Raw genomic sequence first — 15,814 nt, 5'->3', positions numbered from 1 at the left:
AAAGAATCTTACTCTTTACTATTTGGTAAGAGCCTTGGAAAACATAAAGCCTCTGTTTAGTTCTTTGTGTAGGTATACATAACTATGGGACCAAGAATATTGGAAATAATTATAGAGAATTAACATTTTGTAGTCAGCTCAGTAAATAAGGTTGATTACCTTGTTCTTGCTGAAGAGTAGAAGCAGAAACATTATCCTGGGAGAAATGTAGTCTCTTGTAATCCAGACTGTTCACAAGGTTGCCCACTCTACTCTCTGCATAGACAGGTCTGGCATTTAGTGCTGAAGTGTCCTGTACTTTTCATTGTTGTTTTGTGGATGCTGCTCAGGACACTGAATCCTGAAGAATAGCTTGGGTAGCATCTCTGAATTTTCCTAGACAGATTTGATACAGTTTAGGTAATGCTGCTTATCCAGTCACTTAGCTGATGAATTAACATTTTAGTTTTTTTTGTCTTCCAGATGTTTTCCGGAAAGTGGAAATGCCTTCTCAGTACTGCTTGGCCTTGCTAGAACTAAATGGAATTGGCTTTAGTACTGCAGAATGTGAAAGTCAGAAACATATCATGCAAGCCAAGCTGGATGCCATTGAGACCCAGGCCTGTCAACTAGCCGGGCACAGTTTTTCTTTCACCAGTTCAGATGACATCGCTGAGGTTGGATCATGGGAATAGGGAATTTAGAACAGTAATTCCTAGAGTTAAAATCATTTGTGTCTGTATTTTCTAAATGTGTTCACCTAAATTCCAAAGATCAGTAAAATAAAACCATCAATATACCACGAGCTTTTAGAAATAGTAGTAAAGAAGGCTCCTGGTCCGTAAGCCCTGTGAGAGGACAATTTGCCTGCAACCGAGGAAGCACTCATTAAATATCTATTCAACAAATGATTGGTAGTTGTATGACACCATTGCTATTTCTCTGTGATGTTATTTTCATGACTCCTCGCCTCTTCTCTGTCCCAATAAATATACTGGAAACTGGATATTTTTCTACACTTGATCTTAGCTAAAAGGCTGAAGCGATGAAACTGGATATTTTTCTAAGTTATATATGAAAAAGGGATTTCTGTGACTGTTTGCTTTTTAAATTTTTTTTTTTTTTTTTTTTTGAGACAGAGCCTTAAGTTATCACCCAGGGTAGAGTGCTGTAGCATCACAGCTCACAGCAACCTCCAACTTCTGGGCTCAAGCAATTCTCCTGCCTCCACCTCCCAAGTAGCTGGGACTTCAGGTGCCCGCCACAATGCCTGGCTATTTTTTGGTTGCAGCCATCATTGTTGTTTGGCGGGCCCAGGCTGGATTTGAACCCTCCAGCTCAGGTGTATGTGGCTGGTGCCTTAGCCGCTTGAGCCACAGGCGCCGAGCCTGCTTTTTAAAATTTAATTAAGATTTTTGTCATCTTATGTAAATTTTGACAAAGTTTACTTATGTTGCATTTTCTCAGGTTGGCATTCTTTCCTCTTGCCACATTCTGTCCCTACAAAGGGTGCCTGGGTGGTGTTATAGGGCTTATAGACAGACGGTGGTGCTGACACTTGCTAACTCTGAAGTTCCTGTGTCTTTAAGAAGTCATTCAGTAATATAGCATGTTGGTAAAGATCATAGACTTTAGAGCCAGACTTTTTGGGTTTGAATCTTATCTCTTTCATTCTTTAACTAGCTACATGACCTGTGGCCAATAAATCAACTCTTTATACCTCAATTTCCTTGTCAATAAATGAGGTCATAATAAAAATACCTCATAGAGTCATTGTGAAGCACAAATACGTCAAAAAAACTTCTAATCGAGGCCATCACAAAGTAATTGCTCAATTACTGTTATATCTCCTAAAAAATACCCCTTTTAAAGCCACAGAATTATACATTTTTTTAAAAAATAAAGAATTTTATTTCTCTTATTCATGTAATATAATTGTATTGAATTTAGTGCTGCCTTTGGGGGTAATTTTTTGTGTTGTCTTTTTAATTCCTTAGCCCAGAAGTCCCCAAGCCAATACCTAGCTGACTGCACATAAAATTGCATAGAGAACTTATCAAAAATATAGAATCTCTGGGTTTTAGTCCAAGGAGTGTTGGGGCAAAGGCAGGAATTGGTGCCCTTGTGATTTAAATGGGAACTAAAGCAAGTGATCCAGAGGCTTAAATCAAACTCCAGGTTAGAGTAAAAGGCTTTTGATGGTACTGGTTTACTTTTGTATCTTCATGTTAAAGTAGAAGTTACCTGGAGAGGTGATTTGTATATGAAGTTTTCACAGTTCTAAAGTCTTCACCAAAAAAAAAAAAAAAAAAGAATCTTAAGGAACTTCTAAATATGTAACTTGAGATCTTTGTGTTGCCGTAATCATTGCAGGTCTCCCTTTCTGGGATGGTTGTTTTATTGTTACTTTAATAGGGCTTCATTTTGTCTATTTATTTGATTCTTTTCTTCTATCCTGCCATTCATCTACTCTTTGAAATCTGTACTAAGATCTGTTCTACGGTTACCTGATAAATGTAGGCCATCCAGTTTTAAATTTGAATTTCATCCTGTCATTTGTGACAACATGGATGAAACTGGAGGGCCTTATGCTGAGTGTAATAAGCCAGGTACAGAAAGACAAATACCACACGGAATCACTTATATATGGAATCTAATAAAGTAGAACTTGTAGAAGCAGAGAGTGTGGAATGATAGTTATCAGAGTTTGGGGAGGTTAGAGAGGGAGTGGGTTGTTGCTATCAAAGTGTACAAAGTTTCTGTTGGGAGGAAAACTTTATGAGGTTTAATCCATACAAGAGTAACTAAAGTCAACAATAATGTATTATATATTTCAAAATAACTAGTAAGGTAAATTTCAAATATCTCACCATGAAAAATGATAGGTAAACAAGATGATGAATATGGAATTAATTTAATAATGCTGCATTATTTACACATATCAAAATGCGACATTAAACCTCCTAACTGCATAGAACTGATTTGTCAATAATTTTTTTTTAATGTCAGATAAAAGAAAGATGACATTTTAATGTAAGTATTCTCCATGCAATTCAAATTTAACTGGGCCTACTGTAATTTTATTTGACAAACATGGCAATCCTACTTTCCATGCTTGCATATATTCACATCTCTGTAACACAATTCTTGGGCTATGTAGTAAACTAGCATCCAAAAGCCTCAGTACCTTTCATTTTCAGGACTCCAGTTATTTTCACTATTTGAAACCAGATTGTTGTTTCTGTCATCACTACTGTTCTAGGGAAGTATTGGCATTATCTTCCACTCCACCCCTAGGCCAAGTTGTGGATAAAATTATACTTAGGCAAATGGTTTCAATTTTTAGAATTATATTGTTGAGAAAATTATCCGAAGTTCATTAAAACCCACTCAAGGTATAGCAGATAATGTTTGAATTGCCTGAGTTTTAACCTCTTTAATTTGAGCTGGTGAGTGTTAGGTTTACATGGGATCTTCTTTCTGCCTTAGAGCCTGGATCGCTGCCCAGTGAAGGCCTAATTACTCAGTGAGTGCTTACTGGCCACCTTCCAGGCTTCATGTATCTCCACAATAGATTGCCCACCTTCTAACTTTTTCGGCTTAGGGACTTTCCAAGTAGTGGATGACTACTCCACTGGATGACTTTTCAGACCTTTGTGTGCTCTCTGATTTTGTGATCACATAGTGGCCATGTAGTAGGCTTCCATGTTAACTTTCTGTGGGGCTCAAATTATTGAGCTGCCATATTTAGGCGAGTTCATAATTCTTGGAGCCACCTCAAGTCTTAATGTTAGTAGCTTGTTTGCCAGTTCCTCAGCACAGGGTATACATACCTGTGTTCCTGACTGTTTAAAGGCCCTATGTTAGTATTAATCTGATAGTGCCTAAATTAGGTTAAGGGTAGCTTACCTGACAGCATAAATGTTCATTGCCATCACTTATTAAATGTGATAATTCCAAATTGTCCAAATAAACATTCTTCTAACCCATGTTGAACTAAAATAACATTGAAAAGTATTTTCTGAATGATAATAGCTGATATTTTAATTCTCGAGTAAAGGAGGATTAATTTCTTGTAGGTCTTATTTTTGGAATTGAAGTTGCCACCAAATGGAGAGATGAAAAACCAATGTAGCAAGAAAACTCTGGGTTCTACCAGAAGAGCGAATGACAATGGACGCAAGCTAAGGCTGGGAAGGCAGTTCAGCACTAGTAAGGTGCTTTTTGGGGCAGTCACAGGACAGAATCTGAGCTACTTTTAGCATTATAGTGTCTTCAAAGAATGCTGATGAAATCAAGATCTGATACAGTCCATCATATGAATTTACCTAGATACAAAGAAACAAATTGGTTTGTGGTTTAGTAGCCTACAAAATCTGTGGCAATGTTGCGGCATGGAAAATCTGGATCATAGTTGGGCACAGTGGTAGATGCCTATAGTGCCAGCTAATGAGAAGGCTGAGGTAGGAGGATTTCTTGAGTCTAGGAGTTTGAGGCTGCACTGAGGAACAGCCACTGCACTCCAGCCTGGGCAAACATAGCAAAACTCTCTTTCTAAAAAAAAAATCTAATAATTTAAGAGAGAAAGAAAATTTGTATCATAATCTGAGTTAATAGTTCTTCCTATCATTAAAACAATATTAATAAAGGTTTATAAACATGGACCCGTAGACATTATTTAATTATTGGCATCCTCTACTCTGGAATTACAGAATAATGTAATTTGTATAGTTATAAGAATATGGAGAAAGATGTGGAAGAATTTTTAAAAAGAAAATCCCAGCTATAACAAGCAAAATGAGGTTTTTGTTTTGTTTTGTTTTGTTTTAGTTCCAGGACAAAATAGCAAGTTTTTTATGAGTTCTATTTTAAGAATTTAACCAAGCCAGAACTAACAAAATGACTTTTTTTTCTGTTCCAGTACAAAATAGTAATTTTTTTTTTATGAGTTTAAGAATTTAGTTTGCTGGGGGGCGTCTTTGGCTCAGTGAGTAGGGCACTGGCCCCAAATACCGAGGATAGTGGGTTTGAACCCGGCCAAACTGCAATTAAAAAAAAAAAAAAAAGCCAGGCATTGTGGCAGGCACCTGTAGTCCCAGCTACTTGGGAGGCTGAGGCAAGAGAACAGCCTAAGCCCTAGAGCTGGAGGTTGCTGTGAGCTGTGACGCCACAGCACTCTACGAAGGGCGACAAAATGAAACTGTCTCTGAAAAAAAAGTTTGCTAATTTCAAAGTAAAGTTGCTAATCACAATCATGAAAACTGTATGCATTATGAGGAGAGAGAAAGGGCTTAATTTTATATTTTATTGAAATGCCAATGGAAAAATAAGGATAGAATATATAACCTCAGAACTGTCCAAGTTGCCAGTCTGTAGAATTTTGATCCTATTCCATTAACTATGATTTTCATGCCCTTGATAAGTTTCTATAGCTCCAGGCTACAGTACTTTTTATTTGATCTCATTGGCTCTTTTATGCAACAAGTTACTATTCCCTAAAATATCACTGAAATTCCATAGCATCGAAAATTCAAAGTATTAAAAATACCATATTATGCCATGTATAATGTGCTCCCATGTATAATGCACACCCAGATTTTTGGCCCAAACTTTTAGAAAAAAAATTTTGTTTTAATTTTTTAATTCAAATTTTTCATTTGTTCCTATTTAGATACTTGTTTTTTGTATTTTAGAGGAATTTTAGCATTTATTTTTTAATACATTTTGTTACAAGAAATTTCATGTAAAATAAAGGAGGTCCAAAGTGTCTTTTGGCAGCTCTATTACCATACCCTTTAGCATATTTAATAACTGTTAGTTTAATGCTTACAGTGTATGAAAACCATTTCAACATTTCCCTATTTTTTGAAGACAGAGTCTTACTTTTTTGCCCTTGGTAGAGTGCCGTGGTGTCAGAGTTCACAGCAACCTTGAACTCTTGGGCTCAAGTGATTCTGTTGCCTCAGCCTCCCAAGGAGGTGGGAATACAGGTGCCCGCCACAAAGTCTGGCTATTTTTAGAGACGAGGTCTCTCTCTGGCTCAGGTTGGTCTTGAACCTGTGAGCTCAGGCAATCCACCCACCTCAGCCTCCCAGAGTGCTAGGATTACAGGTGTGAGCCACCATGCCTGGCCCATTTCAACATTTTCCAAGAGATCTTTGAATAATTTTTATAAAAATATCAGGTAGATTGCTAGCTCCCACATAAAGTATATGAAGATAAATACTACGTTCAGCAAAACCAATTACTGTATTTTAGGCTATTATTTTGCATATAGGTAATCATTATTGCTTTCTAGATCTACACTTTTAACGCATAAGCATAAATAAAAGAATTAAAAACATTTATATAGATATGAAATTAGTATTATCCATGTATAATGCATGTCTTTATTTTTCCTTGAAAAATTTGGGCAGAAAAGTGCACATTATGCACAGCAAAATATGGTGAATGTCTTCTGATTTCCTTGATATGGAAACTATGTTAAGTATCAGGGAGAAAGGAGAAGCAACTGGGATACTTTCAATCATGTGAGGAATGGAGAGGGAAAAATTCATGAATAAAGATGATGAAAACTATTGGTGGGGTGTGGGCAGGCAGTTACTTCGCTAAACTGACAATTGATGGTGCTCAGCATTACCACATTTGCATTTTCTAAGCTGTAGTTATTATAATTTTATCAATATGATGATTTCCAAAACAACCTAAACAGTGATTTTGAGTTATAGGAGTTATTTAATTTTGAGACTGTATCATTTATCTAAAAGATATTCTAGTTTTCTATGGAATTTTGGCAAGAATTTAGTCTTACCTTATTCTATTTCTTTGGCAGGATGTTTTAACTAAATTAAAGGCATTACATCCTTTACCAGGCTTGATACTGGAATGGAGAAGAATCACTAATGCTATTACCAAAGTGGTCTTTCCCCTGCAGCGGGAAAAGCGCCTGAATCCTTTTCTTGGAATGGAGAGAATATACCCTGTATCACAATCACACACTGCTACAGGTGATGAGAAATCTTAAATATGAATAAAGTCTAATTTTGAAAGAAAATTTCATGTACAAGCATTCCCCGGGTCATGGATGACCTGAATTGCAGCATTTCTTACTTACAAATGATGTTCCAAGACTTCCCGTAAGAATAATTTATGATAATTAAATTAATAATTTGGGAACTAGATTCTTCCATGCATATAAACAAACGCTCATGGCACCAGCAGTTCATTGGCATAGCCTTTTTACACTAGCAGCTAATCTCGTTTATACAATTGTTTATGCACAGCATCACTTTCATCTAAATTCTTATTTGCTTTTCTGAGTCTGTGTTTACCCCAATGAACATGCCTCCAAAGCAGAAATCACTGCAAGTGTAGGTGAGCCTGCAGCAAAGAGAAAGGTGATTATAGTGGAATCAAAAGTAGAAATATATATGTGTTCATAGAAAGGCCATGTGCCATCATTCCTGGGAAACATGGAGCTTCAGTTGCTTGACTCTCAGTACCATTATGAAGGATAAAGTGGGAATAATAGAACATCTGAAAATCAGTGGTCCAGTGAAAGCATTAGGTTTTATTAAGCAGTGTATTGGATTAATTATTGAAATGGAAGGTTATTGATTTAGTTAAAATAAGCATAACATTCCTATTAGCCTAGAATTAATGTAACATTGACTATGAACTTTCAATACTTTTTTGAAATGTTTTGTGTCTCCTATCTAAACCTTTTGTATAAGTTTGTTTTTATGTGCTGTTTGTTTGAATTAAAAGAAAGAACACAATAGTTTCTGTAACATTTAATATTACAGTACAGGGATTTTTTTTATACTTTTTTTTCAGATTAATGTGAGCGTACAAATGATTAGGTTGCATTGTTTGTGTTTGTTAGGTAAAGCTCCTGTTGTAGTTGTGCCCCTCCCCCAGGAGGTGTGCTGTGTACCTTTACATTGTGCTTGTTGGTGAGAGTACACCAGTCCTCCACCCTCCTCTCCTCTTTTCCCAACTTGAATTTAATTGAGTTTTTCTCTTGTGTGAGCATGTATTTGTTTGTCTACTGGCTTCATGTTAGTACTGAGTACATTGGATACTTGCTTTTTCATTCTTATTATTATTATTTTATTATGTTGTATAATTACCACATATGAGCCATTATCCTATTATTATTATTTCTGTATATGTGCTGTTCCTCAAGGATTCTAGTTATGTACAAATATGACCTAAGATTGTTCTCAGAAATGTCTTGTCTATAACCTGGGGACCATCCATATATTATAATATTTGCTCGTGATGGCTGAATTAAAGTGTTGATCATTGGACTCAGTGAAGTTCCACGACATTTATAAAATACATACTACATCGGCTTGGTGCCTGTGGCTGAGTGGCTAGGGCGCCAGCCACATACTCCAGAGCTGGTGTGTTCAAACTCAGCCTGGGCCTGCCAAACAATGACAACTACAACCAAAAAAAAAAAAAAAATAGCTGGGCTTTGTGGTGGGCACCTATAGTCCCAGCTACTTGGGAGGCAAGGGAATCGCTTAAGCCTAAGAGTTTGAGGTTGCTGTGAGCTGTGACTCCACAGCACTGTACCTAGGGAGACAGCTTGAGACTCTGTCTCAAAAAAAAGCCACAAATAAATACAAAAAAGCCACATACTATATCCAAAGCATAAAGAGGTAGCACCTGGATTTTTAGTAAGATACAGATCCTGCTTTTGAGCACTCGTGTCAGGAGTCCTCAAACTCCGGCCCGCTGGCCATATGCAGCGGTGTGATTGTATTTGTTCCTGTTTTGTTTTTTTACTTCAAAATAAGATATGTGCAGTGTGCATAGGAATTTGTTCATTTTTTTTTTTTAGCCCTCCAATGGTCTGAACTGGACCCCTGTTTAAAAAGTTTGAGGACCCCTGGTAGGGTAACTGGGATGTCTGAGAGAACATTGGATTGGAGTGTAGGAATTAGGCACTTAAGTCAGGGATCTGATCTTATTTTAGTCCCAGCTATTTCTGAGCCTTTTAAGATTTGTCCAAGTTGAATCTAAGGAGGCCTCTGGTGAATCTGTGTAATAATTGAGGGTCTTATTTTACTCAAGCAGAAAAGAAAGCTGTAGACCCCTTTGGGTATCTCATGGTCCTGTTTGGACAGGTAAGAGTATAATCTGGTGAGGAAAGAAAGTATTCTTTGTCTAGGCAATACAAAATGCCAGATATTTGCCAAACCTGACGTTCAGTGGAAGAAAGGCTACCTTTAACTCATTCATTGTAGAGGCAAGAAGTTTAGATTGGTGGTATAGAAGGTGGGCTTTGAAACCAGAAATCAGCTCTGAATCCCAGTACTGTGAATCTTTAGACAAGATCCTTTTCAGTGCCTAAGTATTCTTATAAAACAAGGTAATAGTAGTTCTACCTCACCTGATCATGCTGAGCATTAAATAGGTCAATATGTGTAGGGTTTAGAATAGTCTGCGCGTGTCTCCTGGGAAGTGCTGACTCAGTTGTTGCTGTTGCTGTGGATGGATGGGTGTGCCTTGGAATTACTTTTCTCTGCCTGGTTTGTTCTGTGTTCTAAACAACATTCTCTTTTTCTTCTTCCCTATTTAGCTAACCTCTTGGCCCTTCCTAGCCATATATGCTCTGTTAGTTATTTAAATTTCACTTTGAAATATATGCTATAATACTATAAACTTATAATGCTATGAATGTAAAATAATATCCTTGGTGATAAAAAATAACAGCAACTAGAGTTTTCAAAGGTATTGCACATTTATTGTTTTGTAAAGCTGAAAGTAATCAATTTTGTTTTTATGATTGATTTTAGATATATAATTTTAATATTTTATATAATTTTATAGTGATAGTTTAGAAATACAAACTTACATAAGCAGAGCAAAGCCAATTCATGATTAGAATTTATTGGGGCAGCGCCTGTGGCTCAGTGAGTAGGGCACCGGCCCCACATACCGAGAGTGGCGGGTTCAAACCCAGCTCCAGACAAACTGCAACAAAAAATAGCCGGGCGCTGTGGCGGGCGCCTGTTGTCCCAGCTGCTCGGAAGGCTGAGGCAAGAGAATCGTGTAAGCCCAAGAGCTGGAGGTTGCTGTGAATCCTGTGATGTAATGGTACTCTATGGAGGGCAGTAAAGTGAGACTCTGTCTCTACAAAAAAAAAAAAAAAAAAAAAGAAATGATTAGAATTTATTACTATAAAAATTTATGAAAAAGTTATTGTGATTTATTTTTACTATCTTTTTTGTCTGCCAGTGTCGCCTCATCAATTCAACTAATAGGCCAGGGCAGAAATTATTATTTCTATAATAATAAGTATTATTATAGAAAAGAAGACAATGCACTGATGTAGAAGGAGCCTTGGATGCCTTCCTCTGCTATTTGTTAGCTTTGTAACATGGAACATGCCATTTAATGGTAATGATTATATTAAAAGTTATCATTAATTGGCTCGGTGCCCATAGCTCAGTGAGTAGAGTGCTGGCCACATACACCGAAGGTGGTGGGTTTGAGCCCAGCCCAGGCTTGCTAAACAACAATGACAACTGCAAAAAAAAAAAAAAAAAAAAAATAGCTGGGCGTTGTGGCAGGCACCTGTAGTCCAGCTGCTTGGGAGGCTGAGGCAAGAGAATTGCTTAAGCCCAAGAGTTTGAGGTTGCTGTGAGCTATGACGCCACAACACTCTACTGAGGGTGGCATACTGAGACTCTGTCTCAAAAAAAAAAAAGGTATCATTAATTGAGTGCTTATTTTGTGCTTATAGCATCAGAGGTTCATTCAGGAAAACAATGTCCAAGGTACTTAAATAGCCTGATGAAATTATATATAGTAGCTAGTAGACAGCCTGTTACAATGAAGAGGGCATCATAAAACAGGGTTTTAGTGTTGCTATATATATTATAAAAACAATAACAAAGTTATTCAAACTCTTTTTAACAATGTTTATATGTTTCAGAGAAATTCAACCAATAATTAAATAAAATATAAAATATTTTGGGGGAAATAAAGCCTTTATAAGCATTTTTCAAAAATAGCTTTCTGTTCACTGAAAAATGTTATTAACTTTCTGATTTTAGTCTCCACCTGATTCTGTACTTCTCAATACTGTTGTTAATTGTCTAGACAAATGGTAACAGTGACAAAAACTGGCCAGCTGATATCTGAAAGTGATGGGCTTTTAGAGACTTAAGTGGTCAATTCTCTTAAAATCTATTTGATTAGCCTTTTCTTTTTTTTTTTTTTTACAGCTTTTGGCCGGGGCTGGGTTTGTACCCGCCACCTTCAGCATATGGGGCCGGTGCCCTACCGCTTTGAGCCACAGGTGCCACCCTGCCTTTTCTCATTAATATGGCTGTTAACACGGTATAGTGCTGACACCTGGCACACATTTAGCACAGGAATAGTTCAATTTATCAAATTAGTTCTTATGGGATTGTTTTCAGAGTGGTAGGGCAGGGCAGGACACAGTATTGTAGCAGATTGATGTTGGAATCATCTTATTTTATCATTATTAGACATGAACATGATGAAAAATATTTTATATAAATTTACTTGAATTTGGCATCCATAAAGCATGCATTTTTAAGAGAATTCAGAAATGTAAATATTGTTAAAATAAATATCAGACTTCTTCTAATTTTATGTTTTTATTCTGCTTATTTTTAGGACGAGTAACCTTTACAGAACCAAATATTCAGAATGTGCCAAGAGATTTTGAGATTAAAATGCCAACACTAGTTGGAGAAAGCCCACCTTCTCAAGCCTTAGGCAAAGGCCTATTTCCCATGGGCAGGTCGTCTGTTTCTGTGTATCTGTATTAATATATTTTTGGAGTATGAATAGCTTAAACATAGATTATTAGACAAAATAATGAAATTAGTTTAATTTTATGTTCTAGACATACCTATTTCTATTCTAGGCATTACTCATTTTAAATCCATAGTCTGTCTATAAAGAAGCTAATTGATGGTGAAAGGCTGAAAACCAGGGCCACTAATTAAATCAACAGCTGTATGCTTATGAGAGTTTAGCAATGTCAGTGACTTCCCCTTCCTGCTCTCTTATATACACATAAAAGGAAGAAAAAGCACAGATAATTTATATTAGATATGGTCAAAGAGATTTGTTGAATTAAGCTAAATGTTGTGAATTATCTCAGAAGCACTTTGTGGGAAAGGCTATTGTAGACATGTCTTGATGTTTAATTCAGTCTTTGCTATAAGAAGTCTAGCAGCTTTGTTAAGCTTCCAAGTGAGTTTCAGATGAGGTTGTTAAGTTTCTTAGGTGGAAATATTGACTTTTATCAGAAATCAGATGTTTTTCATGTGTTTGAGACTGCTTCATGTTCTATTGATGATGTTGTTTGCACTGCAGAGGACAAAATAAGGGTTGTGGCCTGAACCATGGGCACCAGGCACAGATGGAAGAGAAAGCTGCAGACAGAGGAATGCCATTTTCGGTTAGCATGCGACATGCCTTTGTGCCTTTCCCAGGTAAGGTGGCTGATGTATCTTGAACTTCTTATTGCCCTGGGAATGTTTAAAAAAAAAAAAAAACACTGAAAATGTCTGCCGTTGGTGAAGTCCAGAAGCATGCAGTGATCCCTCTGTTTTTCCTCTCTGCAGTGGAGCCTGTCTCTCCTCTTTTTGTGTCAGGTCCATAGCAGTCACTGTTGTCTTCATGATCTTCTCTCTGTGAACTTCTGTGCTGTGTGTCTGCTGATACCGTGTTTTCCGATGTCATTGTAAAGTCTTTGCTAAATCCCGTGGATTGCCAGTCCTCATCCTGTTTGACCTCTCTGCGGTATTTGTCACTATAAATCAACTTTCTCCTTCCTCAGTTTCCTCCCTTGACCTCTGGGGGCACAGTTTCTTTCTCTCTGACTTGCTTTGCTCCTGTGTTTCTCCTTTTTCCACGCTGCTGCATGAGGAAGATTCCTACAGCTATCCTCATTCTGCCTTCTCTTTCCTCAGTACTCTAATCCTGAACATTTTTGTCATCAAAACATTTGGAAGTCACAATGGTCTAACTCCCAGATTATCCCTACTATTATTATGCATATTTGCTCCTTTATCTTTTGCCAGCTGGCAAGTCCAGGTGAGTACAATTAACCATCTGTGTTTACTTAAATTCCATCAGAAACATAGTCCAAGGGTGAATTCAGGTCCATGATAACACGACCTGCTTGGCAATTTTCAGTATCAGCATACAAAATCCAATCACAGTTATCTAAGGGAGTCTCCAAAAGATATGTGTGGTATATGTTAATTTAATCGAGATTATACAATCCTGGTTTCTCCTTTTGTGTTGTAAGGGAGGAAGCCTTGTTCATTAGGAATTTAGTGTGAGGCACATTTGTTATTTTAAATTTCCTAGTAGCTACATTGTAAAGATTTCCCCAGTTCAGCATTTGAAAGGTCTCACCAAATTCCTACAGAGCAGCATACTCACATAGGGCTTTTATTTAGAAGCAAAGGATATGGTACATCAAAAAGAGAGTATAGATAAGCATTTGAAGTCCAAGAGACATTCCATGAACAAGGATGATCTCCCATATCATTTGAGCCTTCAGTGAGCCAGAGGTCTTTATTCACATAGAAGGACCACACTTTATTTCTGGTTTGAACTGCCAAGATCTGTAAAAGGAATCTAGGCTGAAGGAGACCTCAAAGCAGAAGTTTCCAGTGGGACTTTAATGCCTCTCTGGCTATATAATCAAGCCAGGATGACTTAATTGGTTAGGCCAGTGGCAAACTATCAGTAAAGAAGCTAAACCTGTGGGTTAGTAGGGGGAATTTTGGATCTTAATTTATTATTAATCTCACTGCCCTAATCTTGGCTAAGAGTCAAAAACTGGATGTCCAGGTGTCCCTAGAGATAGACATAGACCTTTGACATAGACTGCTATATTTTATTTTATTTATTTATTTTGAAGTTTTTGGCTGGGGCTGGGTTTGAACCCGCCACCTCTGGCATATGGGGCCGGCACCCTACTCCTTTGAGCCACAGGTGCTGCCCCCTCTATATTTTAAATACTTTAAAATTGGGGAGAAAGTTTGAAATTAACTTTAATACTTTTTGTTTTATTTATTTAAATAAATAAAAGACAGTCTCGCCCTGGGTAGAGTGCTGTGCTGTCACAGCTCACAGCAACCTCAAACTCTAAGGCTTAAGCGATTCCCTTGCCTCAGCCTCCCATGTAGCTGGGACTACAGGTGTTCGCCACAAAGCCCAGCTATTTTTTGGTTATAGTAGTTGTTTGGCAGGTCTGGGCTGGATTCAAACCAACCAGCTGAGCTATGGGCGCTGAGCCAAATTTTAATACTTTTTAAAATTTAACCCATAAATATCCAAAATATTACCACTTCACCGTGTAATTTGTATAAGAATTATTAATGAGACATTTAACATTTTTTCATTTTAAATCTTCTAAATCTAGCGTCTATTTTACACTTAGTTTAGATTCTAACTTTTTATTAGAAATACTTGATCTATATTTATACAGGCATACTGCAGAAATAGTGCAGGTTTATTCCCAGACTGCCACAATAAAGCATATATCACAATAAAGTAAGTAACAGAAATTTTTTATTTTCCTAGTGCATATAAAAGTTATGTTTATACTACATTCTACTAAGTGTGCACTAGCATTATAGCAAAAAAATGTTTATTCCTTAATTAAATGCTTAATTGTTAAGAAATGCTAATGACAATGACGGGCAGCGCCTGTGGCTCAGTGGGCAGGGCCCCAGCCCCATATACTAAGGGTGGTGGGTTCAAACCCAGCCCCGGCCAAACTGCAACAAAAAAATAGCCGGGTGTTGTGATGGGCCCCTGTAGTCCCAATGACTTAGGAGGCTGAGGCAAGGGAATCGCCTGAGCCCAGGAGTTGGAGGTTGCTGTGAGCTGTGTGACGCCACTGCACTCTACTGTGGACGATAAAGTGAAACTCTGTCTCTAAAAAAAAAAAAGAAAGAAGTGCTAATGATCATTTGAGCCTTCAGTGAGCCATAATATTTTTGCTGGTGGAGGATCTTGCCTTGATATTGATGGCCGTTGACTGATCAGGGTGGTTATTGCTAAAGGTTGGAGTGGCTGTAGCAATTTCTTAAAATAAGACAACCATGACAATTGCCATGTTAATTCTTTTTTTTGTGAAATGCTTTTCTGTAGCAGGTGCTATTTGATAGTATTTTACCCACAGTAGAGCTTATTTCATAATTGGACTCAATCCTCTCAAGCCCTGTGGCTACTTTATCAGCTAAACTTTACATAAGTTTATGTAATACCCTAAATCCTTTCTTGTCATTTCAACAGTGTTGATAGCATCTTCACCAGAAGTAGATTCTATCTGGAGAAACCAGTTTCATTGCTCTTGCATAAGAAGTAACTCCTCCTCTGTTCAGGTTTGATCATGAGATTACAGCAATTCAGTCACATCTTCAGGCTTCACTTATAATTCTAGTTCTCTTGCTTTTTCCATCACATCTGCAATTACTTCCTCCATCCTTTAGCATAGGAAAATATCAACTTCTTTCAAATGTTGATATTTTGACCTCCCATGAATCACGAATGTTCTTAATGGCATCTAGAATGGTGAATCTTTTCCGGAGTATTTTCAATTGGCTTTGCCCAGATCCAACAGAGGAATCACATGTATGGCAGCTAGCCTTATAAAATGTATGTCTGAAATTAGTCTTAAAAGTTATTTCAAGAGGCAGCGCCTGTGGCTCAAAGGAGTGGGATGCCGGCAGGTTCAAACCCAGCCCGGCCAAGAACTGCAAAAAAAAAAAGTTATTTCAAGACTTACTGATCTACAGGCCACAGAATGAATGTTGCA

The 15,814-nt window shown here is 37.4% G+C and overlaps 1 protein-coding gene across 1 annotated transcript in view; it reads left to right on the top strand.

The window, feature by feature from the left end:
- The window catches only part of POLQ (DNA polymerase theta), a 143,702-nt gene that overhangs the window by 74,819 nt on the left and 53,069 nt on the right, over nucleotides 1-15,814 (top strand). Inside the window, exons 20-24 of the mRNA XM_053565718.1 lie at nucleotides 463-656; nucleotides 4,059-4,196; nucleotides 6,812-6,986; nucleotides 11,641-11,770; nucleotides 12,349-12,467. Of these exons, the coding sequence (XP_053421693.1) occupies nucleotides 463-656; nucleotides 4,059-4,196; nucleotides 6,812-6,986; nucleotides 11,641-11,770; nucleotides 12,349-12,467 (756 nt within the window). The remainder of the gene's footprint in view (nucleotides 1-462; nucleotides 657-4,058; nucleotides 4,197-6,811; nucleotides 6,987-11,640; nucleotides 11,771-12,348; nucleotides 12,468-15,814) is intronic.

Source organism: Nycticebus coucang, chromosome 16 (genome assembly GCF_027406575.1).
Source record: "Nycticebus coucang isolate mNycCou1 chromosome 16, mNycCou1.pri, whole genome shotgun sequence".
Classification (NCBI taxonomy): domain Eukaryota; kingdom Metazoa; phylum Chordata; class Mammalia; order Primates; family Lorisidae; genus Nycticebus; species Nycticebus coucang.
This window is presented reverse-complemented; position numbering and strand designations above follow the sequence as displayed.